General features: G+C 44.6%; 1 protein-coding gene across 1 annotated transcript in view; it reads right to left on the bottom strand.

Moving 5' to 3' along the window:
• Nucleotides 1–20396, bottom strand: part of LOC146176055 (uncharacterized) — a 34280-nt gene extending 13884 nt beyond the window's left edge. The window contains exons 1-4 of the mRNA XM_084581244.1: nucleotides 20114–20396; nucleotides 19903–20038; nucleotides 19524–19766; nucleotides 18481–18859 (exon numbers count right to left, since the gene is read on the bottom strand). Of these exons, the coding sequence (XP_084437370.1) occupies nucleotides 18481–18859; nucleotides 19524–19766; nucleotides 19903–20038; nucleotides 20114–20220 (865 nt within the window). The 5' untranslated portion in view covers nucleotides 20221–20396. The remainder of the gene's footprint in view (nucleotides 1–18480; nucleotides 18860–19523; nucleotides 19767–19902; nucleotides 20039–20113) is intronic.
• Between the last annotated feature and the right edge of the window lie 5477 nt (nucleotides 20397–25873).

The raw sequence follows: 25873 nt of genomic DNA, 5'->3' as shown, positions 1-25873 counted from the left end.
AGCGGGGCGACAATATGCATGCGGGTAAAGCTGCGATGAATGGCCGAAGGGCGCGGCAATCACCCTAAATGTGCGCACTCACACCCCACTGTTACTCCCCTGATGGGGCTGGAACAGGTAGGTTACCGCCGCTTGCGGCGGGGGCTAGCCTGCCACAGAATTTTTATTTGTTGTAGGCCGTCATTGCACCCGCCACCGTTTCGGTGGTGGACGACGGCTGTTGTTGCGGAGCGCGTCTTTCTCTCCCTCTTCCTTTTCTTTCTTCTCTATTTTCTTTTCTGTCTGCACGAGGCAGCGGAGGTGGCTCAGCTACAGAGCCGTGCATTTTCTTTTCCTTCTTCCTACAGCCACAACAACAACAACAACCCAATTCCTATAACTGATAGAGTTCTAAATCTCCCCTAGTCTCTCATTCTGAAGCACGAGGTGGCAAAACGACTGCAGTTTGATTCCAGGCTCTACTGATTTCCTGGTAACGTTCTTGTTTAGGGCAAGTCGTATAAAGCGTTTATTGTAAGCTGTAATAGCACTTGAATATCTTCGAACAGTTCAGCGAGGTGTACTCGCTGTTTTTGACATGTGTTGCTCACATATTGCGGGAGCCTACAAGGTTGATGTGAGCTCTTGTTAGAACTTCTGCATTACAAAGGATGACAAAAATATAGATTGACTTTATACTCGGATGATGCCCTCATTGAGGCTGGTGCCGAATCCACAAATGTTCTTGTAGATGAGACTGCTTGTAGGAACGCGAGGCACTGGTCTAATAGTTCGGAGGGAACAAATGTGCGCGACACTATCAAAATTAATAGTGCTTACGTAAAACTGTATTGAAGGCAATAAGGAAAACAATACTGTCAAGTACGCTTATGTTTCATATTGCACCCACACGCAGTTAAAAGGTCACAAATATTTAGGCTTAGGAAATTAATAAATCAGTCCGCAAGACATGGCTGAAACAAACGAGAGTACATCGGCTAACATGAAGCCAACATTTAGCTTTTAAGAGAAAAACATTATCAATGAGTATTAATGTGGCTTCAATATCCCGTATAGTTAAAAAGTATTTTCATCTGATGCGCATGACGTCATACTTCCCCGTCCATTAGAACCCGTACGTTCACTGAGTCGCCCCGAGAGTGTTAAAGAGCTACAGAAATGGGTAGGTTTAGGATCACTGTTAAATGTTTTCAATGTGTTGAACGAACGCTTTTGAGCAATCGCCCTAAGTATAATTCATTGGAACAAAGTCAACGATTTATTATTATTTTTAAAAACGGCTTTTTTTTTTAATTGGATGGATAGATGGATGGATGGAATATAGGAGCGTCCCCGTTGAAACGGGGTGGTAGCAGTAGCTATCATGCTCATTTTTCGCGGGCCGATAGAGTGGCGCCTGGTGGCGAACTTTGTAAGTATTCTTAATACCACTGACGTCACTGGTATCAGGCTGCCATTCGCTGCGGCCACGACGGCCGAGGCATCACAGACTCCGTTAGCTGCGAAAGTCGTCTGCTCGTGCCCTGCGTGAACCCCTGAGGTACAACGTGAGCGAAGTCAATGCCTTGGTGCACATGGTTCAAGCGGTCTCACACACCGCGGAAAGACCACGATGGGAAAGGAACTTTTCGGAAGCATGTCGTTGTCGCCCGCCAACTTGCTCTCCGACAACTGGGCAATAAACACTGCGGAAACTTGTTGCTCATTGCGGCGTCCTTGTCGGGAGCCGCCGCTCGCTTAGACACAATTTCGCCCGAATACCAAGCTGTGAAAATTAAATAGCGCAACAGGCTTTCCTTTAGCCTTAGCTTGCTTTGGCGTAGGGGAGCACGTAAATGCTCGCGGACATCGTACAGATGAGGCAACGCTTTCGTGCACAAGTGTCGCTTTCGTGTGTGCGAATCTTGTGATTGTGGAGAGAACATTCACCAATTTTAGCGAATGAAAATGGCCATCGAGCATAACTTCAGTGAACTGAATTCGACGATTGCTCACATCGCAGGACACGCATAGAATCACCGTTGTGACGCGGTCCGCTGAACGATACTGCAAGCGGGCCGGCAAGAGTCGTCGACGATACGTGTGGACAGCAAATTAAACTTATTGAGGACGGTTGCTGAACGCTCATCTTATCGAGATTATTTTATTATGAGATAGGCTTCCCTGCAATGCGGTGACGAAAGAGGCATGTTTGTTGCAACGGTGAGGCCGCTGACCCATTCCGAAGTGCCGTCCACTGAAACTGACTAGGCCTAGCGACGAGTAGGGCAGTCAAGGGGCGGGCTTAGAACAGGGTTCGCCTGCGGGAGGTGCCGTTACCGAAAGCTCCGAACTTCTGCAGGCATGCTGCTGTTGCGCAGAGCATAGCAAGCAGTCTTTATGATAGCGTTTGTCTTTTCTGATACGAACGTGTACTGCATCAAACCACACACAGCTTCACTGCTGCACCGCTCCGTGATCAAGGCTATGGCGACTGAAATTACGCCGTTAGCCAACTGTCACCGCGCCGTCTGCGGCAGCCTTCCCACAAGTTTTAGAGGGTGAAAATGGCGATCGAGTGTAGTTTTGGCTATAGTGAGCTGTAATCTAGAACTGCTTAAACGCTTACAGTCTTCACGAAGCGCCGCTATGACTAGGTTCGCCGAACATGGAGGCGGCCGGTGAGCTGTCATATTTGGTCATTTTTGCAAACGTAAGCGGTCACCGTGCGCACGTCTGAATAGAGAGATTTAGCTTACCGTGATACGCGATCCGCCACCGTGACCCACTACCGTGCGTGGGCGGTGCGCACACGCGGATTGGCCCCGACGCGTCAGGTCTGTGTGCCGACATCTAAAGCCCACCGACATCCAGTACGTGGCGCCATCTATCGGCGTTAAGGGGATCTGGGCATGCGCAGTGGAAGGCGCGGTGGCGGATCACGGTAGCGGTTCGCGGATCACGGTAAGCTAAAACTCTCTAATAAGTCAGCTCGTCCTCAATTCTCTAATTACCGCTGCCGCATATTTCTATCAGTGGCTCCAGAGCCATTCGCCGTGTTTTGTGCGTCCGCTGCTTCAGCTCGCGTCCACGTTGGAGAGACGCCGCAGTGCAGTGTTTAGCCGCAGTAGCCGAACAGGCGAAACGAGCGGAGCGAGCGCTCCAATCGTAATTAAACAAACCAACTGTTCGGTGACATGTTTGTCGGCGGAGCAGGATCTTGGCTTGTAATCTTCCTTCTTTTTTTTTTCCGCTTTTGTTGCCGCGCGCTCCAGGCGTATCATTCTTGAGAGGTAAAATTCAGATGTCATTTTCGGTTGCCGCTTTCTCTGGTTCTCTTCAAGCTATATAGATCAAAAATTCTTGCGCGATGGTGATGGAGCATTCAATATCTATCAGCATTTTCACTTTTCTTTACCTCAAGCCTCGAATACCGATTGGGTATGTCTTCCGTACAACTGAGTATAGACCATACGGAAGGCACGGGTTCTAACAGAAAGAGACCGTAAATCGGCGTTTTTCTGCAAAGGTAAATGGCACTGGCTCACCCAAAACTTGCTATAAAAACATCTAAACTTTTACATAGTGACCGTCAGTGGAAGCGCCGAAAATTTATGAACCATCATGCTCTTGGTTTGCTTTTTTACATATGTGCATATTCAATCGCCATTTTGAAGTGACATCAAATAGAACAGGAGTTGGGATTTTTCACTGTTCAGTGACATACTGTTCGAACGGAAGGAGTTGCCGAATGACATTTCAAGGACATTCTAAGTTTATATTACGCAAGGCTTTAAAAAAATGTTTTCACGTGAATGCGTATTCAAGGCAAAAAGTGAAACGTGAACAAGAGAATTCAGATGCCTTCACGCACGCACGCACGCGCGCACACACACACACACACACACACGCGCGCGCGCACGGACGCATGCACAAAAGGAAATTAGCTCATCGAGTTGAAAATAAATTGAATTGCATTTAATTGAATTTAGTTGAAAGTAAGCAAGTTTTAGATTTCTGAAAGGCATTCTTCGTGCCTTCCAAGCAAGCCTAGCCTGCGCAAGTAATGGGGTTTAATTCACCGGGTTTTTTTCTTTGTTTTTTTTTTTTTGGCGTCCGTATTTTAAATCTTCTTTGTTGTTGACAGTTCGGCGAGGGTGTAGCCAAGTGACTGGCAGTACAGGGAACAAAAAGGTGGCGCAGTAGCTAATCTGTCCAACTCTACGCTTCACTGCCGCCGGGTAATATTATAGTGGAGAGAATAGTACAGCCGTTAGTGTTTTGTCATACGCCCCGCAATGGCAAGGCAAGCAAACTAGAGCACAGTAAGCCAAAACTGTGGAGATCAAAACAAAGGGCACGCAGTGATTTATAAACCTCAGCGTAACCACTCATAGCCACAAATTTAATTGCGAATGCATTCGTTATAATTATGTTCATTCCTTCGGCACCCCGCTAACGGCATTAAAGATTTTAAAAGCTGAAAATCTGAAATGCTCACTTACTCTTTGTCGTGGCATCTGTTCGGGAAGAAAAAAAAGCAAAAGAAGAGAAACATGACCAATGCTGTTAAACACTCATCGGGAGGTGTAAGTGTATTTAGCTGTGAAAAGAGATCGAGGAAGCTCCTTTTTGAGCTCGGTGTCGGACGCACTGACATGATGAGCAGTAAGATTGATTTCTAAGGGTTACATGTAATGCTAATTTTCGAATGCAGACTTGAAAGTTGTCTTGTTTCTTTCCAGAATTGCGTCTAGCCCGAATCAGCCTCTAGTTAATGCGAAAACATGTTATACAAAGTCTGCACAGGGATGAATTAGGAAGCAAAAATATTACTTTTTAAACACATACTAGCTTTAACAGACAGGGTACAATTAGGTAACTTTGTGGATCGGCACTGGTTGAAGTAATAGAGCAGATAAGCGTCTAACAAGCTTACAAGGAGAAACTAGCAACATGAATACAGAATTACAATTATAAAATAAAAAAGAGCAAAACGAGGTTCTCACATTGTCATTGGTAATTGTAAAGAATGAGCGCCTTAAGGCATTTTAACCAAGACTGATAAGCATTTTTCAATTTTGAATGTAGCGCTTTCAGAAATGAAAATGATGAAATGATAAGTGTAATCCACCAAACATCCCCGCTCACCAAACTATTCGTTGACGCGAAGCGGGTACATAATCTTTCTTACGCACATACCCTGCCATCCATTGCATCGATGGCAGCTGAGCTAGATTAGGCCTAAATTAACCCATAGCAGCCTGTTTCGGGAAGTGGGCCGTAACACGTACGCGCTCGTGATTTCTCTTGACAGTGGAAAGAAGGAATTGAACGGCGGCGCAACACGGAAACGGACACAGACAAGAAGGGGACACCACATTCTCTTGACACCATTATTCTCTTGACAGTCCACATGTATACCCCGCTGTCACTTCGGTGTTAGGTCCTAATACGCGCCACCTAGATAAAAGACGTTCAGACCGTATCGCCTAATGACGCGCCACCTAGATTAATGACGTTCCGGCCGTATCGCCTAATAGCGCAGTTTTCCGATATCCACTAAAACGTGGGCAAAAGCTGCGCTTGTGCCTCTCCCTTAGGAACTTATACATTATGTTCCTACGTGGCTCTTCCAAAGGTCGATGCCGCATTTCAATGCTAATAGCTCATAGCAGTAAGAATCATTCAGTGAACAATTTTCGCCCATTACTGAGAGAAACCCACCCGAATTTCAGCAGGAATTACTCTGTTACTTCGAGTGCACACTTCGATGTTAATCCAATAGACTTTCCCTCTAACTATGGGGCTGTTGGTGATACCATTACTCTTCTACTTCGCGTTCAGGCTTCGACGTTGTTCCACAAACCTTTCCTTCTAACCATAGGACTAGCCCTGAGACCATTACTCTGTTACTTCGAGTGCACACTTCGATGTTAATCCAACAGACCTTCCCTCTAACTATGGGGCTATTGGTGATACCATTACTCTTCTACTTCGCGTTCAGGCTTCGACGTTGTTCCACAAACCCTTCCTTCTAACCATAGGACTAGCCCTGAGACCATTACCCTGTTACTTCGGGTGCACACTTCGATGTTAATCCAACAGACCTTCCCTCTAACTATGGGGCTATTGGTGATACCATTACTCTTCTACTTCGCGTTCAGGCTTCAACGTTGTTCCACAAACCTTTCCTTCTAACCATAGGACTAGCCCTGAGACCATTACTCTGTTACTTCGAGTGCACACTTCGATGTTAATCCAATAGACCTTCCCTCTAACTATGGGGCTATTGGTGATACCATTACTCTTCTACTTCGCGCTCAGGCTTCGACGTTGTTCCACAAACCTTTCCTTCTAACCATAGGACTAGCCCTGAGACCATTACTCTGTTACTTCGGGTGCACACTTCGATGTTAATCCAACAGACTTTCCCTCTAACTATGGGGCTATTGGTGATACCATTACTCTTCTACTTCGCGTTCAGGCTTCGACGTTGTTACACAAACCCTTCCTTCTAACCATAGGACTAGCCCTGAGACCATTACTCTGTTACTTCGAGTGCACACTTCGATGTTAATCCAATAGACCTTCCCTCTAACTATGGGGCTATTGGTGATACCATTGCTCTTCTACTTCGCGTTCAGGCTTCGACGTTGTTCCACAAACCCTTTCTTCTAACCATAGGACTAGCCCTGAGACCATTACTCTTACTTCGAGTGCACACTTCGATGTTAATCCAATAGACCTTCCCTCTAACTATGGGGCTATTGGTGATACCATTACTCTTCTACTTCGCGTTCAGGCTTCGACGTTGTTCCACAAACCTTTCCTTCTAACCATAGGACTAGCCCTGAGACCATTACTCTGTTACTTCGAGTGCACACTTCGATGTTAATCCAATAGACCTTCCCTCTAACTATGGGGCTATTGGTGATACCATTACTCTTCTACTTCGCGTCCAGGCTTCGACGTTGTTCCACAAACCTTTCCTTCTAACCATAGGACTAGCCCTGAGACCATTACTCTGTTACTTCGGGTGCACACTTCGATGTTAATCCAACAGACTTTCCCTCTAACTATGGGGCTATTGGTGATACCATTGCTCTTCTACTTCGCGTTCAGGCTTCGACGTTGTTCCACAAACCCTTCCTTCTAACCATAGGACTAGCCCTGAGACCATTACTCTGTTACTTCGGGTGCACACTTCGATGTTAATCCAACAGACCTTCCCTCTAACTATGGGGCTATTGGTGATACCATTGCTCTTCTACTTCGCGTTCAGGCTTCGACGTTGTTCCACAAACATTTCCTTCTAACCATAGGACTAGCCCTGAGACCATTACTCTGCTACTTCGAGTGCACACTTCGATGTTAATCCAATAGACCTTCCCTCTAACTATGGGGCTATTGGTGATACCATTACTCTTCTACTTCGCGTTCAGGCTTCAACGTTGCTCAACTAAACATTGCCTCTAATCATGGGATAGCCACTGAGACCATTCTTCTGATACTTCATCTGCATGCTTTAATATTGTTCCACTAAGCTTTCCCTCTAACCATGGAAATACCACTGAGACCATTGCTCTGCTACTTCGCGTGCAGATTTCGATGTTGTTCCACTAAACCTCCTCTCTAACCATGGAACTGCCACTGAGACCATTACTGTGATACTTCGCGTGCACAATGTTCCACTAAATCTTCCCTCTATTATGGGACTGCCACTGACACAGTTACTCTGCTACTTCGAGTGCACATCTCAATGTTGTTCCACTGAACCTTCGCTCTAACCGTGGGACTACCGCTGAGACCATTACTCTGCTACTTCGCGTGCACACTTCAATGTTGTTCCACTAAACTCTAATTGCGAGACCGCCATTGAGACCATTACTCTGCTACTTCGCGTGCACACTTCAATCTTGTTCCATTAAACCTTTCCTGTAATTGCGAGACTGCCACTGAGGCCATTACTCTCCTACTTCGCGTGCACACTTCAGTGTTGTTCCACTAAACCTTTCCTCTAATTACGAGACTGCCACTGAGACCATTACTCTGCTACTTCGCGTGCACACTTCAATGTTGTTTCACTAAACCTTTCCTTTAATTACGAGACTGCCACTGAGACCATTACTCTGCTACTTCGCGTGCACATTTCAGTGTTGTTCCAATAAACCTTTCCTCTAATTACGAGACTGCCACTGAGACCATTACTATGCTACTTCGCGTACATACTTCAATGTTGTTCCACTAAACCTTTCATCGAATTACGAGACTGCCACTGAGACTGTTACTCTGCTACTTAGCGTGCAGGTTTCGGTGTTGTCCCACTAAACCTTCGCACTATCCATGGCGTGCGGCATTTACAATTAACCATTCTTAATATAATAATTAACTTCCATGCTCCGCCACCGAGTCATAGCAATTCGGGGCATGTTATGACACCCTCTGGACTGCGGACTGAATTGGAACAGTAAAATATATGCTCCATTGACTGCCCATCACTCTCGCGATACTCGCGCGAGCAATAGGTGCAGCCTGACAGAGAAAATGTGCAGGCGTTTACTTACTTGCAGCTGTTTTGACAGGAAGTGAAAACAAGGCGAAAAGAATATTCAACACAATAATCGCGATCACGCATGCACAGAATTGAGGCGTGGCGTATGCTTCGTGACAAAAAAAAAATTTATATCAGTGTTTATCAAATGGGGATCCGTGAGTGTTTTTCGGGGTCCGCGATATCCACATCCACAGAAAAAAAAGCCAGAGTAATAGCTCTGGCCTGGCTGAGAGCATTTTTGCAGTTTTAAAATCTTAGAGGTTCAAAGCCGACTTTTATTTCCTAAATGCGAAAGAAACGCGAGAAGGGCACGGATACGGAGAGGATGTGCAAGAGAGGGAGAGAAAGCGGGTAGCTTTTGTTGACACCGGCATTGGTGAAACTCGAGCTCTGGTTGCACTGCTCGACGGGGCTGCAATGCGAAGCGCCTCTGGTTTCCAACGAGCGATAAGAATGGTATTGGGAAGAGTCGAATTCCTTCTTACAGTATGCATAACGGTGCCGCTTCGCCTCTAATTATACGGTCTAATTATACGGTATAATTATGATGCGGTCGAGGTCATGCAGCCGTTATGATATGGTGGACACGGTGTGAGGAGTTGGTAACTTCGAGTGGCAAGCGAGGTGTCTTGAGAGTTCTAAGATCGCGCGTTACCGAATTCCATTAACGCCAGCCATCGGTTGCAGTGTGCCGGTAACGCCATGTTAAAACGGTTTCTTGTACACTTCTTCTTCTTTCTTCTAACCTTCTTCTTCTAACCTGCGCACGGTTATAAATCATCTCGTAATAAATCTTCTCATGAAATGAAAAACAATCATCGGCTCTCTCGCCTTTTCTGCTTCGTGTGACTGGGCCTGAAAATCAGTGCAACAAATGCTATCTGTGGCTGTCGCACCTTTTACTGGCGTCCAAACTGCCTTACGAATGGACAGTGACAGCCAAAACACCATCGGGCAGCGGCTCATTCCTGCCAACCTCTGTTTTTGTCTCTTACTCTAGTCGCTCCACAGAAGTAGCAATTATTATGAGCTGCTCATGATGAGAACCATTGATAGTAAATTTCGGACTCGTAATCCTTAAAATTAAAATCGCCTCGCTCGTTATGTGCAGAACTGTAACCCCCCCTTTATGTGGAAATGGAACGGAAACAAAATAGGAAGAAAAGAACGGTATAGTCTTAATCTCAGTGTCAATGCGCCGCTGTGGCAGCGGAAGGCAGGTGAAGAAAAAAAAAGATCAGTTCAGTCAAATTTTTACTGCCTTATGTAAACAGGAAAATGTATTCACATGATGTGGCGAGGAAAGCCGGATGAAAAAGAGAAGAATTGGTTTAGTGACATTTTCACTCGACTTGACGCAGCCGGATGAAAAGAAAAACGCTCTCCGGCTGCGACGAGGAAGGACAGACGAGGAAGAAAAATGAAGAAAAAGAATGTTTTAGTGATATTTTCCCTCTTTAGTTACTTTTGCAGCCTGTTAAAGAAAAACACCGGCTGTGACGAGGAAGGGCAGAAGAGGAAAGAAAGTGAAAAGGTTTCATACACAATCTTAGCATAGCCTCACTCGTTCTATTCTGTTAAAAAAGAGAGGACTGCACTTACTTGCTGTCACGTGAAAGGGCAGGCAGGAAAGAAACAAAATAATAAATGTTAGTCATACCCGCTTAGTCTTGACGCATATGATAGATATTAAACGGCTAACAATAGGTCATAAATGCTTTTCTGTCACGCTTTTTATTCACTTTTTTTGTCGCCCTAGCTTCTTTTTCGACACAGATTTTTATTTCCTTGGTAACAGGACAAAACATAGAAGGTATGACCGCACACAAAACAGCCTCAGTTTTTTAACTTGGTTTAGGTTCTATGTGGTTTCTGCCCACCCTTCCGGCATCTCGGTGTCTCGAATGACGTTGGGCAAAAGGGCATGAAATCAGGTGCCATTTCGTAATCGCAGCACTGCGATTTTTCTTTTTCATCGACATCGAATAAAATTACTTAGACTGCTTCAAATAAACTACTAAATAAAATAAAACTGCCTTTTTAATTTTCACAAAACGGTTACGTCAGCCCGCGTAGCGGGGTGTAAACCAGTCCGTCTACAATGACGTATATATGTCATGGCGCAGCAAAGTGGTCTAACGCTATGTTGCACAGGTGAATGTGTTGGGATCTTCGCTGCCACTCTATATATGTAGAATTGTTATGAGCGGAATCAAAACCCCGTGCACACGACTTGAATAGTTAGAAGCTGAATAGAAGTTGTTGTGTTGTGTTGGATTTTATGGCACATAGGCAACTAAGGCCACCATGCGCCAAACTCAGGGTGAAGCAGTTCTTGTTAAAAATAACTCAGAGTTTGTTCATTAGCTTTACATCTTAAAAAATCAAAAATAGAAGAAATTTTGACAATGGCATTCTCTCCTAACAAAAGACTTGGATGAAATGGAATGTGTTTATTATAGAAACACATGAAATATTTCCTCCTGATTTCCTCGTATTTCGTGCATGATATTAAAATGTGGTTTACTGTCAGTTGTTCATTGCATGTCTCACATGCAGGTTTTTCTTGTCAGAGGAGTATGAAGTTGTGTGTGAGATGTGTATGTCCAATGCGGAGGCGGCACAGGATCACTTCAAAAAAGCGCTCTTTATGACTCGATGACTTCCATTCTTGAACTATAGGCTTTACGAAGTGTAACTTGTTATTTGTTTCATTATCCCATGAAGCCTGCCATTTAGCTCCTAGTTCAGTCATTATAAATTTTGTGCAGTCTTTACGGGGTATGTTGACGTGATTTATTTCATAGATATGTGCGCGTGATGCGCATTTGTCCGCTTTTTCATTCCCCTGATCCCCACGTGGCTGGGGACCCAGCACATGTTTATAATCTGTCCTTTTTGATTGGCTTTGACGACATTGTGGATGATATCTCTAATTAAGGGCTCCGTTGCATTTTTGTGGTGCAGTGCTGTAATTACACTTAAAGAGTCAAAGTAAATAACACTGTTTTGTATGTTTTCTTTCATAATTATTTCAACCGATTTTTTTTTCATTTTTTCATTTTTAATTTTTATTTTAATTTTTTTTTTTCAAGTAGAATAGAAGCTCTGGCACAGAAATATCCGTGGTGCCCATTGTCCCAGCTCACCAGTTCGCTGCCTTTGCAACGTTATGGCTGCTATGGAAATTGTGACGAGAGTGAGACTCCAATTAACGACCATCTCTTGGACTCGACGCCTCGACATACGCTGGGAACCGAACCCACGACCTCATGCATGGTCGTGTGACTCAGTTGCTATGGTAACTGTATCACATGACCATGCATGAGCTTCTATGCAGCTGTGCCACAGTTGCACACAGCATAGTTGACACACTGTTTCCATAGCAACTGTGACGCAAGCGAGGGCATCGAACCCACGACTTTCTCTGGGACTCGAACCCTCAACCTCATGCAAGGTCATGTGATGCAGTCATACATCGTTATTTTTAAGGTGTGTACTTAGTTCGGGCAAGGTCGATATCTTGAGTTTTTTCCCCACCAACTGCGCACTTCCTATCTCAACATTACAACTACGATTTCCCGTTTTATAGCTCCCAGTGCTTTTCTTAGTTTATGCACAGCCGTTTTTTGTTAGCGCTTCTTTTTTCGCCTCATAGATCAGTACAAGTAAGACATCCCTACTGAAAAACGAAACGTTCTACGGGGCAATAACCTCCCACAATCTCATCAAATCACATAGACTCTCATACGGTGCACATCATTATCATATCTTCCATAATTTATGTTAATGTGCAAGTAACTATGAGATCTTACGCAATTATATGCGACTTCTATGTGATTTCTTACGTGAAATGAGTGAGACTATGTGAGAAAATGCGAGGTTATTGCCTCATACCATTTTTGCAGTAGGGATCAGTTGCACACTTTACTTTTGGGGGATACTGGCAGGCTGCTAGTGACGATCTGTGAGTGTTGACCAAATGCATATAGTCACAGTCTTATTCTCACGGTTCTAGAGCTGAAGGGGTCAACTAGAAAGCGTAAAATGTATTTTACACCACTCCTGCATAAACAAGACGGTAATAAAAATGTACTCACTCCCTCCTGAAGTGTTGAGAGAAGGAAGAAAGAAAACATAGGAAAGCAGTTTAGTCAGTCGTAGCATATACTTTCGAAATGTAAATAACTAGACGCACATTATTTGTTGCGATGTTGCAATTGCATTTCTGTCTTTTTTTTACTTTCCGTGCTGTAACTTAAAATATAAATCAACCTCATTCTTTAGTCGAGCACAAATAAGTATGTCTTTCCGAGTTAGTTACGCAGGTTTATTTCCTAACCCTCCACGACAATTATCTTATTCTCCTGGTCCTTCCAAATCTGAAAGGTTCAACTAGAATGCATATAATTTATTCCACTCCTGCATAAACATGTCCGTAATGAAAATTTACTCACCACCCGCTGAAATATTGAGAGGAAGAAAAGAAGAAAGTATAGGAGAGCATTTTAGTCACAGTCGTAGCATATACTTGCGGGATGTAAATAACAAGGAGCTCGTTAAATGGTGCAATACTGCAACTACATTTCAGTTGTCTTTATTTACTTTTCATGCTGTAACTTGAGCCTTAGTAATAAAGAAATCTATAAAGCAATATCTTTCACTCGTAAAGTATCATTAAGAGGGTATTTCAGGGTTAATTATTACCAAGGCTTATTTCCGAACCCTCCAAGGCGAGTCGGTCCGGCAGCAAAGCGTGTAGAAGATATCCATTGCAGGGCAAAGTCCCTCTCATATCTCTCGAATTAACCAGATCCTCCGCTGGCTGCATCCACTTAATATTGATGTCAGTGTGAAGAGGACAATGAAGAAGAGCAGAAGACGACAAAGTTCCCGTCTCGCGATCTGCCTGGACGTCCCTGGACTACGCTAGCACCGGCTGTGTTACCGGCTCTGCGGCCTTCACACCTCTTTTAGTCAACGTGTCATCTGATGGAGACGTGCTGGGCATATCTTTCATGTACCGGACGCCCCCTTTAAGCCGCGACTCCGGCCAAAGGCACTCCCAGGGTAGACACGCCTGTTCACCAGGGCAGCCGGCTACTACGTGGCCTATCTCCCGAATCGTCTTCGCCCCAAGTTTTTCAGAGCACATTCGTCGGCTAGTACTTCAAGCTATAAAGTCTTCCGCCCTTACTTTAAAGGCCAACAAATGTCACTTCGCCTATGAGGAATTGAAGTTTTTAGGCCACGTTCTCAACAAGGAAGGAGTTCTTCCCGATCTCGAGAAAACTGTTGCACATTCGTCGGCTCGAGGCAGTACTTCAAGCTATAAAGTCTTCCGCCCTTACTTTAAAGGCCAACAAATGTCACTTCGCCTATGAGGAATTGAAGTTTTTAGGCCACGTTCTCAACAAGGAAGGAGTTCTTCCCGATCTCGAGAAAACTGTTGCACATTCGTCGGCTCGAGGCAGTACTTCAAGCTATAAAGTCTTCCGCCCTTACTTTAAAGGCCAACAAATGTCACTTCGCCTATGAGGAATTGAAGTTTTTAGGCCACGTTCTCAACAAGGCACTGCTTTGGTAGCCATGCGGATTAAGGCGTTGATTTTACCTTTGTCTGCACAGGAGAGGTTCAGGTAAGGAGAGGTGTAAAGAATGCGACTGAGCACAAATGCATGTAGTACCTTTAAATTGTCAGCTTCATCTACCTACCGAAGACCACTAGCACGGACAGGCTCTTAAAGCTAGGACTGCACAACAATATACAAGAACTTATAGAGGCACATCGGTACACACAGTACCTTCGGTTGGCTGGCACGCAAACAGGACGACATATACTGGATACTCTCGACATTCGCATACCCGCACATGCTGAAGAGTTAAACCCTCTCCCTCAGGCCGTGCATTCAGCGCTTATCCTCAAACCTCTTCCTAAGAACGTCCACCCAGAACACCATCAATCCCGCCGCGTGGCGCGAGCCAAAGCTCTCCATAAACACTATGGGACTGCAGAGGATGTCCGCTGGGTGGACGCTGCATGTGGTTCAGACCGTTCGGTAGCTGTGGCCTATAATCCAGCAGCCCCCCCCCCCCCCCCACTCAATCACTTCATAGACCCTCCCTGTAACTCGGAAGAAGCAGAGGAAGTGGCTATAGCCTTAGCAATCGCCCAAACAGATGCGGCTTACATACTTAGCGACTCCAAAACAGCCATACTTAACTTTGCCCGCGGACGCGTCCATCCTCCCGCGTGGCAAATATTGAGAATGTGCACCCTGAATTCTGACAGGCGTATTGTGCTTATATGGGTGCCGGCTCACTCTGGCGATCCCGGAAATGAGGCCGCCGATAACATAGCCCGAGGACTTATTAGCCGGGCAAATGGCGACCCATGCCGGAATTTCTCGAGGGAGCGGGCACATACATTTTCTGAGCTCACACAGCAAGCACGCCTTGCCCGCCGACTCTACCCCCCTCCCCACCGCCAGCTGTCTCACTCCCAACAAATCCTCTGGAGGCGTCTTCAAACCCGAACGCTTCTCACTCCTCAACGCCTATCCTACTACCGACCCGTTTCCCCTGAGTGCACTCTCTGTGGAGAGTTGCACGCCACGATGGACCACATTCTTTTCGGCTGCCCTGCCGATCCTCCCCCGCAGGGACAGCCCGCCATCGGATCATGGGAGGAATGGGAGGCCCTCCTTACGTCGCAGGACCTGGACATACAACTTCGCTGTGTGGACCGGGGTGCCAGTGCCATGGCCCTACGTGACCTCGTAATGTGAGTGCCGTGCGGTGGCCCTGGGCCCTTGAAGGGTCCAAACTCGCTCGTTTAATAAAGTTTTTTCCTCCTCCTCCTCCTCCTCAACAAGGCAGGAGTTCTTCCCGATCTCGAGCAAACTGTTGCACATTCGTCGACTCGAGGCAGTACTTCAAGCTATAAAGTCTTCCGCCCTTACTTTAAAGGCCAACAAATGTCACTTCGCCTATGAGGAATTGAAGTTTTTAGGCCACGTTCTCGACAAGGAATGAGTTCTTCCCGATCTCGAGAAAACTGTTGCCATCTCGAATTTTCTGCCGCCACAAGACCAGAAGGAAGTTCGGCGCTTCCTCAGATTATGTGCGTACTACCGTCGCTTTGTGCCAAACTTCTCCAAAATCGCCGCGCCCCATACGTATCTCACCAAGACAGATGTACAGTTCCAATGGGAAACACCGCAGCGGCAGGCAATTCGTTAGGCCTAAATGTTCGAGGTATCCACTGCAGGTGAAAGCCACTCTCATAACTCGAATTAATAAGGTCATCTGCTGGCTGCATTGCACTTAATATCACAAGATTCTTAATTTCATGCGCCCACCCAATTTTCTTCCGCCCACAGCTACGCTTTCCTTTCCTTGTAATCAAGTGTGCTATACCATTGGCGTTCATTGGTTATCTTCTCTTCGCATTACATGTCCTACATTTACCATTTTATTCTTTTGGATTAGGACTAGGTCATTAACTCGAGTTTATTTCCTTGCCGACTGTACATTTCATGTCGCTTAATGTTACGCCCACCATTTCCTGTTCCATAGCTGTCAGCGATTCTCTCAATTTAAACGAAATCCTTTCTTTAGCGTCCCCTTTTTTTCTGCCCCAAAGATGAGCCAGCCGTTATATTCTTTCTTTTTGAGGGATATTGGAAAGCTGCTAGTCATGATATGAATGGGCTTTTAAATGTGTTTCATATTTCTCTTATTCTCCTAGTCCTTTTAAATCTGAAAGTTTTAACTATAGAATGCGTAGAAATTATTTTACGCCACTCCTTCGTAAACATTACTGTAATGGAAATGTATACTTACAAACCGCTGAAATGTTGAGAGGGAGAAAAGAAGAAAACATAGGAAAGCATTTTAGACACAGTCGTAGCATATTCTTTCGTAATTTAAATAACAAGATGCTCGTTATATGCTATACAATGTTGCAACTGCATTTCAGTTGTCTTTCTTTACTTTCCGTGCCGTAACTTGAACCTTAGTATGAAATAAATATATAAAGCAATGTATTATATTGCTTAAGCACAAATAAGTGTTCTTTGCGAGTTAATTATGCAAGTTTATTTCCTAACCCTCTAAGACGAGTCGGCTCGACTGGAAGGCGTCAGATTAGGCCTAAAGGTTTTTCATGCACTCACACATTCGTGTGGACAGGATGGAAAAGGTTATAAAAAGTGTACTTACATCCTGTAACGGTGGATAGCAGAACAGGAAAAAAGGACACTTTAGTCTCATTTGTCAACAAAATGTACAACTTACAAACAAAACGGTAGCCACAAAAATGTTTCTGCCGATGCTGAGGCGCATCTTAGTGTGCCACGTCACGCCGCTGCGGCGCATGCGCAATCAAAAGAAGCCCAGAAAGTTACTACCCTACTGAAAAACGAAAAGTTCTACAGGGCAATAACCTCACACAATATCCTCAAATCACATAGACTCTGATACGTTGCACATCATTATCATAATATATCTTCCATAATTTATGTTAATATACAAGAAGCTATGAGATCTTACCCAATTATATGCGACTTGTATGCGATTTCTTAAGTGAATTGAGTGAGACTGAGAAAATGTGAGGTTATTGCCTCATACAATTTTTTCAGTACGGTAGTTTTGCTTTAAGATGCAGTGCTTGTCGACAATGGCATCTCTCTCCGATACGAAGCCAGGAATTCGAACAAGAGCTGTCACGTTCAGGTGCCCAGCTTCAGCGGGTTACAAAAAAATCCCTGCTGCTTATGCGCGGGAGGCTTTTATACAGGCTGCCAAGGAAAGGCATTTCTTACGCAAAATAGTGCTTGTTGAGGTATATATACAGGGTGTCCAAGCTGAATGTAACCAAGGTTTTAGGAAAAATAAAGGGCCGCGTATCTCGATGACAGTGAGAGCTCACGGGCGCAGCGGCACCCGAATCTAAGTTGCCCGCTAGATCACTTAGTGTAGTGTAGTGACACGGCCGCTCGATGGAAGCGCGCACTAGGTGCGGCCTGCTACATCGCCCGAAACCCGCGGGAGGCGCCTACTTCCCGTCGCCACCGCCGCGGCGCCACCGTTCGGGGACAGCCGCGCGCGGAGAGCTGCGCCTGGCTGCGCTTTGAGCGAGGCGTCGGTACGGTCGGAGCTTACTGTTTTAAGGATTTAAGAGCTCCGTTTCACACAATTTTGAAACATGAATTCCTATATACTGTCATGTCTAGTGTGAACATGTCAGCACTACCGCGTTTTCTTCGCAAGGATGTATATACTGGCGTGTACACCAAAAACTTATTGTGACGGTAGTTCAAAGCCGCTCGATAGTTCGCGCTTTACCGTGATGTGCATTCGGGTCAAATTGGTTGTCAGATGAAAATTTCACTCGTCTGTCAGCAATTGGAAGCTGTTCAGCGGCCAAGGTAGCACAATGCATTATCCTTTACATCACAATGTCGCGAATTCATTGCGTGTCATTTTCATACCGTTTACTCATTCTTGCATAAAACGCGTATACAAAAGATTGATGTCAACCTCTTCTATGCTGCCAGCGCAATCCAATAACAAAATGTGATCCTACTGTGACTGGGCGACTGTACTCTACTGTGCAACTTACAGCTAGCATTCAACAATTTCTAGTCTCAAAATTGCGCATCAAGTCTTCCAGTTTGAAACTAGCTTACCCGCGATCAGAAAAATTGCTTAATGCTTCGCTAATATTCAGCACATTTCCGTGGAACATCAAGGTTGTAAACTGTTTTAATTTAGAAAAACAAATGCATTTAGTATAGTGAAGTTGTGAATTTTTCTAAGCGCAACTGGAGCCGAGGAAACCACAAACTGCTTCAGCAAGACTAGATACATTTATTGCACAGTTACACAAAAAGAGGAAGAAGACGTTCACAAACGGAGAACCTTCCTGGAGAGAGGTTTACGGCATAACCTTAAAAGTCGCTCCACTGTTGCGTTGAGATTCCCGGCCCAGTTCGCTATCAGTGGGCGCAGCAACTTACTTAGGAATATCTTGCAAAGCTCCTCTGTGTGGGCACGGTTGTTTTTTTCGCAGATTAGCTGCGGGTACTGTGTAAAGTGCGGAAGCAAAACTGAAATGAACAGTTCACACAGCTTGCTGCTTCGCCGGACCTCTTGAGATTTCATTATCCGGTTAATGAAGACGCACGTAAGCTGACAAAGCTTGATTGCTTCCATTTTGGGGTATACCATGCCTCCTTTGTCCATGTTTTTCATTAGCCCGTAAACAGGGTCGGTTGGCTCTGGTTCCTGCAACAGGGTCTTGCACGACTCGCACGTCACCTGAAAACCATCAGAAAATATCACATAAACCAACAACTTGGTATAGTGGTAGACAAATTTGGAGCTTTCTCCTCTTACGGATCCCCATTAGCATATATGCACTTGCTACCCGCTTATTAAACACATCCCTTAATTACCGCCTCTATCCCTCTCATGCATACTCTTTAGCATACAGTCGGAGGCAGCCACATTATGTGAAATATACCACCCGACACAGATATAAAGCCCCGCTTTAACCAAGTCATACGAACGTCCCTGTGTAGTCTCGGTGTAGCGTGCCTGACTCATGATCCAAGGATCCCGGTTTCCATTCCCATCTCACCCTCTCATCTTAATGAAGCTGCAGAGTTCGCGGCTCCTGCCAACTTTATCATGTCATGTGGTCTCGTTGCACCACACATCCCGCCGAACAATCAGGGTCCGGCCACATCACCTGTAAAAAACCTCCTGCCACAGACATTCCCACGGCGTTTTGCCGACAAGGCGGTCACCATTGTTTCTGCAGAACGGGGCTTTTAACGCTATCGCATTGGCTCCTACTCAGACAATCTCAAGAGTATAAACAAATATTGTATGCATAGGTTTCTTTGCTTCCAAGGCCGTTCAGACAAGAGGAAAATTTAAAACAATGTGTATGTTTATGTAAAAAAAAAACAGTTCATACCTTTTCCTGACATGTTCTAGCAACATAACCAGCGAGAAACGCTACTGGTGCCACCTCAAAGTGTTCCTCTGCTTCAGAACACAGCGTTAAAGATCCGAGTTCACTGGTCAGCTCCCTGGTAGCAAATTCAATGGCAGTTGGCAGGGCATATGTTTCAGCATCTGGACTTGTTACCCTCAGCGCTGCTTTCATTTCAGAAGAAGTGGGTGCATTGCCACTTCTCGCTGCTTGAAGGATGAAAACCTGAAAAAAAAAAAGAGAGGAATGTGACCTTGCATATTGTACCAGCGAAAGACACGGGGACACAAGAACTGGCCCAAGTGATCACCATGTTAACGTGACCTTGATGAGCACACTTTGGAATATTTTTAAGCAGTACCTTTAGCAGTTTCTCCGCTGTCAAAAGTGCAGTCCTGGCATCCACCCGGTCGTTGCCGCCGTTGAACTGCCGAAGACAGCTAAATAGCGATTCCACAGGGTCACTGTTTAGCCCGCGTGTTAAGACATAGTGGAAGCTGCAACTATGAAATTCATTTGAGTAACCTGTTGCAAACAACGTAAAACTGAACCGAAAAAAAAAAAGAACCTACTTTAGGTGGTCAAGAAGATATTCAATCAGTGCCACTGTTGACCGTGTTGTCAGGAGTGTGGCTTCGTAGGTCTCTTTTGTGATTCGCCTCGACCGCCCAGCATTCATTTGGAGGTCTTCCAAGTAACAGATGAAATCTAGCTCCAGTCAGGAGAGTCGTTCATCATCTGTTAAAAAGAATGCTTTCTCATGCATCCCGCTTGCCTTCACTGCACCGATATCATGTAGGGCATACCATTTCGCAACCATTCGCATGAAATATATTGTAGCCGAGCTGTCTTTGAAGTGGCATGCTTCAGGATGACATTCCGGGTTCTCTTGAAGGAATTGTAGCGTTGCTATTACTGCCGGAGAAAAGGTTTGAGTGGCCCTGCAAACTTTCATTTTCTCCAGGTTGTTTGGTTCAACGTGTGCACGAGTAAGGAACCTGACTGGCTTAACCAGTAGCTCTGACTGAATTTCGAAGAGCTCTCTGTCATTCTCTGTGAAATGTAAGGAACATACCAGAGACCTGTAGCTAGGCGCCCACTTGCTACTTTTTCCCGCTTGTCTTTGGCGGGAGATATTCTTGAGCCACGCTTCACTACGCTGGAGGTCGCATGGGAACTCATGATACCTCACGGTAGGGTCTTTTCTCGCGTTTGTGTCGCAGAGCGGCACACAGCAGTTTCGCGGCATTGCGCCACACGCGTGAGACGGACCACCGCACGTGCGCACAGCAAAAAGCACGAAGCGAGCCCAGCACACAACGCAAACGCGTCCCGTCTAGACGTAAACGAGCTCACACACGCGCACACAATAAAACTTGAGTTGATTACGCCGATCTGAGGCGAACGCGTCCAGAGACCAACAAAACCGCGCGCCCCGAGCCCGCAATCCCGACGGTGACGTGTCCCTGAACAGTAGCGCCCTCAGCAGAGACAGCGGGCGCAACTGTAAACTCCCTAAGGACACGCTCGCCCATTGACGGCGGCGCGATGCAGCAGGCCGCACCTGCGTTTCCATCGAGCGGCCGTGGTAGTGAAATGATTAGGGCAAATCAGTGGAGGCACATACGTCGATTCCAATGCCTATAGATTAACTGGGCTAGAAGACGCATCCCAATCAGGTAGCCAAATAGCATGAAATCACTCGGAACGCTACAAGAGAAACGGTTGAGTAACAGTTTTGGTAGGAGAAAGAACAAATCTGGAGCCATATTGAAATGATGCCTAAGGAACAGTGTTTATATTGTGTTATATTGTGTAGGCGACCGTAGCGTTCCGCACTTAGTAGAGCATCATGGTAATGGAATGCATCAGCGCTTTATTTACATACAGCGCATTATCGATCCTGTGCACTGAAAAACCAAAAATTCTACAGGGTTCTACCTCAGAAAATCTCATCTAATCGCATAGACTCTTATATGATACACATCATTATCATAAAATATCGTACATAATTTATGATAATGTACAAGAAACTATGCGACCTTATGCAATTATGTGCGACTTGTATGACTGAAAAAATTGTATGAGGCAATAATCTCACATTTTCTCACACAATCTCACTCAATTCACATAACAAATCACATAGAAGTCGCATATAATTTCATAACGTCTCATAGTTTCTTGCACATTATCATAAATTATGTACGATATTTTATGTTAATGATGTGCACCGTATGAGAGTCTATGCGATTAGATGAGATTTTAGGAGGTTATTGCCCGGTAGAACTTTCGGTTTTTCAGTAGGGAGTGTGTAGCAAGAAAGTACAGGGGCAGCTAGGTCAAGCCACTGTAACCTATTTCGGTTCTAGGCAGACTTTCTTTTCTTGTCAGTGTCGGTTTCAACAACCGAACGATGGCACGTCAAATTGTTACCCTCAGCGACCATCGGTTATCCTCCCTTTGCGTTACATGTCCTGCCCACATCCCATTCTCCTTGATTCCCATTAGAGATGAAATCAACTTATTGCACACTTCCTGCCCCTTCAGGCTGCACTTACCATCTTCCGTTCTCTGCGGTGTCCTCAATTGAAGTAGAACCCTTTTCGTAGCCTCCACGTTTTCCCCCATAGATGAGTACCGGTAATACTGCTGTCATATACTTTCCTTTTGAGGGATACTCGTGAGCTGCTAGTTATGACCTTAGAGCTAATGCTTGCCAAATGCGCTCCACCGCAATCTTATTATCCTAGCTGTAGAGCTGAAAGGCTGTACTATAAAGATTAGAATGTATTTTGCATCACTCCTACATAAACACGACTGTAACGAAAAATGTAGTCGCCCCCTGAAATGTTAAGAGGGAGAAGATAACGTAGAGAGGAATTTTAGTCATCGTCGTATACAAGACACTTGTAAACTTCCTTCGGAATATAAATAAATACAAGACACTTATAACATGCTGTAATGCAGCAATTGAATTTTTGTCCTTTTTTATTTTCTTGTTGTAACTTGCTGTTTACTTGAACTGTTATGATTAAACCGATCCTCCTCCGCTCACTAAGCATATGCTTTGGTGTTATTTCCTGTTTATGCAGTTCATTTCATGGGCTTTCGTGTATCATTCAGTCATGCGAGACGCCAGGTTAACTTGCGGAGAAAATACTCGACAAGAGATCATATGACACCGTCTGTATGGTAATGAAAAAAATGCGCCGCATATATCGGGCAAAGCCCACCACTTCTACTTCAAAAAGATCTTTCGCGTTGGCTCTTGGCGCACAATAATACCAACATTCTCGGAAGTCAAATAACTGCTAATTAACGTTTCCTAAGGTGTGGCTAAAAACTAATCCAAATAAAAGCATTCACGCTCTATCTAAATCAACTGTACATTTAGATAATCAAGTTCTTTTGCTCGAATTACCTTTTTTTCCTATATCCCAGGACTCGTTAACTGCCACCTGCGTTGAGCTACTGTTATTGTTCATAACCCACTTTAAGCCACTACCGGAAGTTAGTCTTGTCTTTATTACATCTTTACACAACACATTGTTGTAACCACCATGAACCATGTGTGTTACTACAGTATTACATGTCACTACTCGCTGTCCGGCGCGACAGCACATGAGAACACGCGTGATTAAAAACAGATTTCCGCACAATATGTGCTTTGTTTACGCGAACAGAGCATGGGCTAGCACTCGTGCATTTTAAATAAAGTATTGGAAGAGTATCAGGAGCAGGGTACACTGAGAAATATGATAATACTGAAAATGATAACCGCAAACACCGGAGTTGCCCTGCACCACCGGCTGTCGGTAACGACACAGATGAACCGGCTGAGTGAACTGCGAAGCAAGTGCAACGCCTGGATGAACTTTACTTACCGGAGGGACCTGTTAAAGGAACAAGAAAAATGGGAGCTTAAGCTTCGCCCTGATAGTAGACGAGATAGCAACTAATATTCCAGGGGTAAAACCTTTAAAATCAACTGCCTATCCTGATTTGAAGTTTAAGCCCGGTAGAGGTTAAATCGAACTTCTGCGGCAGTCGGCTAAGCCAAGTGTTTCGCATGTGTATATCACAGTATAGTTAGTGCCGAGTGCAAGTATATAAGATAGTTAATAGTTAATGACGAGGTAAGCAATGCAATTAAGCATGTAAAATATATTTAGTGAACCATGCGACATATCATTGGATAGCTACTGATGAAAACAATTATTATATAATGGTTAGTAATTACTATAATTATTTGGCTGCATTAATTAGTGCAATCAATAGGCATTCAAATATGGTGCGTAATGCAATGCATCGTTCGATAGCTACTGACGAGCACAGTTGCTCGATAAACCACATGTGACCGTGTTGACCCCCCCCCCCCTTCCCCCATTTTTTTTTATCCACGACGCAACTACTCAGTACCTTTAGTACGACCGACTACGGCAAAATGACTAATCACTTTCAATTTTTTTACGGCACAACTCACCACTTTCAGTTACGATGGAATACAACACGACACGACAATTTGTTTTTTAATTAGAATTAAAATAATTAGAATAACATTGTGCTACGCCTAGACCTCGCTCGCTTAGTCTTGGTTTAGCGTGAAAAAAGCGCCGAGTTTTTCGCGTAGCAGAGCTTTAGAGAATAAGTCATCATCCTGTCGTAAACTCGCTCCACTGGCACTAACGAGCAGACTGCGTTAAAGAAAGGTTAATTAGCGGATTTTATCAATTAGCTTCCCAATTAGTATCGTTTCTACAGTAACCAACATCCGCCGTGACTGAAGGTTTTTTTTTCCTGAAGACATGTTTTCCATTTTGAACTTCCTCTTCATAGAAATTTTCTAATGTGTTCGTTTAAACAGCCAGTGTTTAACTCGAGTTTCAGATCAAGAACACTCGCTAACCGTAACAAACTCATGCCCCTATATGTTTGGCGCTTCGCCTCAGTTCCAATTCCACAAACCTCTCTTCCCTTACCACAACTATTGTTACTCCTGAGCTCCTGCTTCACAGCCGGGTTTAAATCGCTGGCCTCTTTTCCATCGCAAATCTAAATTCACATTAGGTCTGGAGTGAACTCGCGACGTGAAAATGGATAACTTAGGGCAACCTCCATCCCCGGCTGAAAACGACGACATAGATGAGCCGGTGAGGGCTGGGTGAACTGCGCCCCAAGTACAATGCGTCGATGGGCTTGCAAAACTTTACTTACCAGCGGTAGCTGTTAGAGGAACAGAAAAAAGAAAAAAAAAAGGAGGACGCTTAATCTTTGCCTTAAGTGTAGACACGATAGCGGGCGTTTCTCTGCTTCATCGACTATTTGAGCGTAATTAAGCCCGACTACTCCAAGGGTACAAACTCAGAAATCGATCCTGGGCGATTTTAGCGCCCCCATCACTCTCTGGGGATACCCCGTGAAGAAGAACGTGGCCGTACGCTGGTGGAACTTATGTCCCTACCCACCTTTACTTTTCACACCGACCCTGCCCACCCAACTCGCGTCGGTGACTCCGTGACACGTATCCGGATCTTACCCTCACCAGAAACATCCAGTATGGCTGCTGTAAATTGTAAGGGGTGGCCCCTTAAGGACCACCTTCATTCATATCCAGCTTTAACTTTAAGCCTGGTAGAAGTCAGATATGACTTAATCTCTGTAGCAGTATGTATGTATGTATGTATGTATGTATGTATGTATGTATGTATGTATGTATGTATGTATGTATGTGTGTATGTATGTATGTATGTATGCATGTATGCATGTATGCATGTATGCATGTATGTATGTATGTATGTATGTATGTATGTATGTATGTATGTATGTATGTATGTATGTATGTATGTATGTATGTATGTATGTATGTATGTATGTATCACAGCATAGTTAGTGTTGGTACAAGTATCCAACCTAGTTAACAAGCTAGTGACTAAAGGCTAATCAATTAGGTATAATCAATCATATGTGGTATAATTACAGCACTATACAATGTGTAGGTAGATGACTACAGACGGGAGCAAGTATAACCTGATAGTAATTGTTTTAATTCATTATTTCAATTGATTGCAAATACTAATATATTATATATTATTAGATCACTAATGTCGAGAGCAAGTATAATCTAATAGTTTGGTTAATTAAGAACTACAATTAGTGCAATTCATTAGCATTGAAATTTAGTTTATCGTTCGATAGCTACTGGTGAGCCCATATAGTTTCAGCATTGCCTAGTCATTGCCAAACCACGAAGAACAGAGTAAATTAGGTTTCACCGTGTTGCACTCCCCCTCCCCATTTTCTTTAGCTACGAGGGACTACGAAGCGATTGATAA

The sequence above is a fragment of the Amblyomma maculatum genome, chromosome 10 (assembly GCF_055883805.1).
Source record: "Amblyomma maculatum isolate TAMU_Amacu chromosome 10, ASM5588380v1, whole genome shotgun sequence".
Classification (NCBI taxonomy): domain Eukaryota; kingdom Metazoa; phylum Arthropoda; class Arachnida; order Ixodida; family Ixodidae; genus Amblyomma; species Amblyomma maculatum.
The sequence above is the reverse complement of the archived record's forward strand: the minus strand, read 5'-3'. Positions and strand labels throughout refer to the sequence as shown.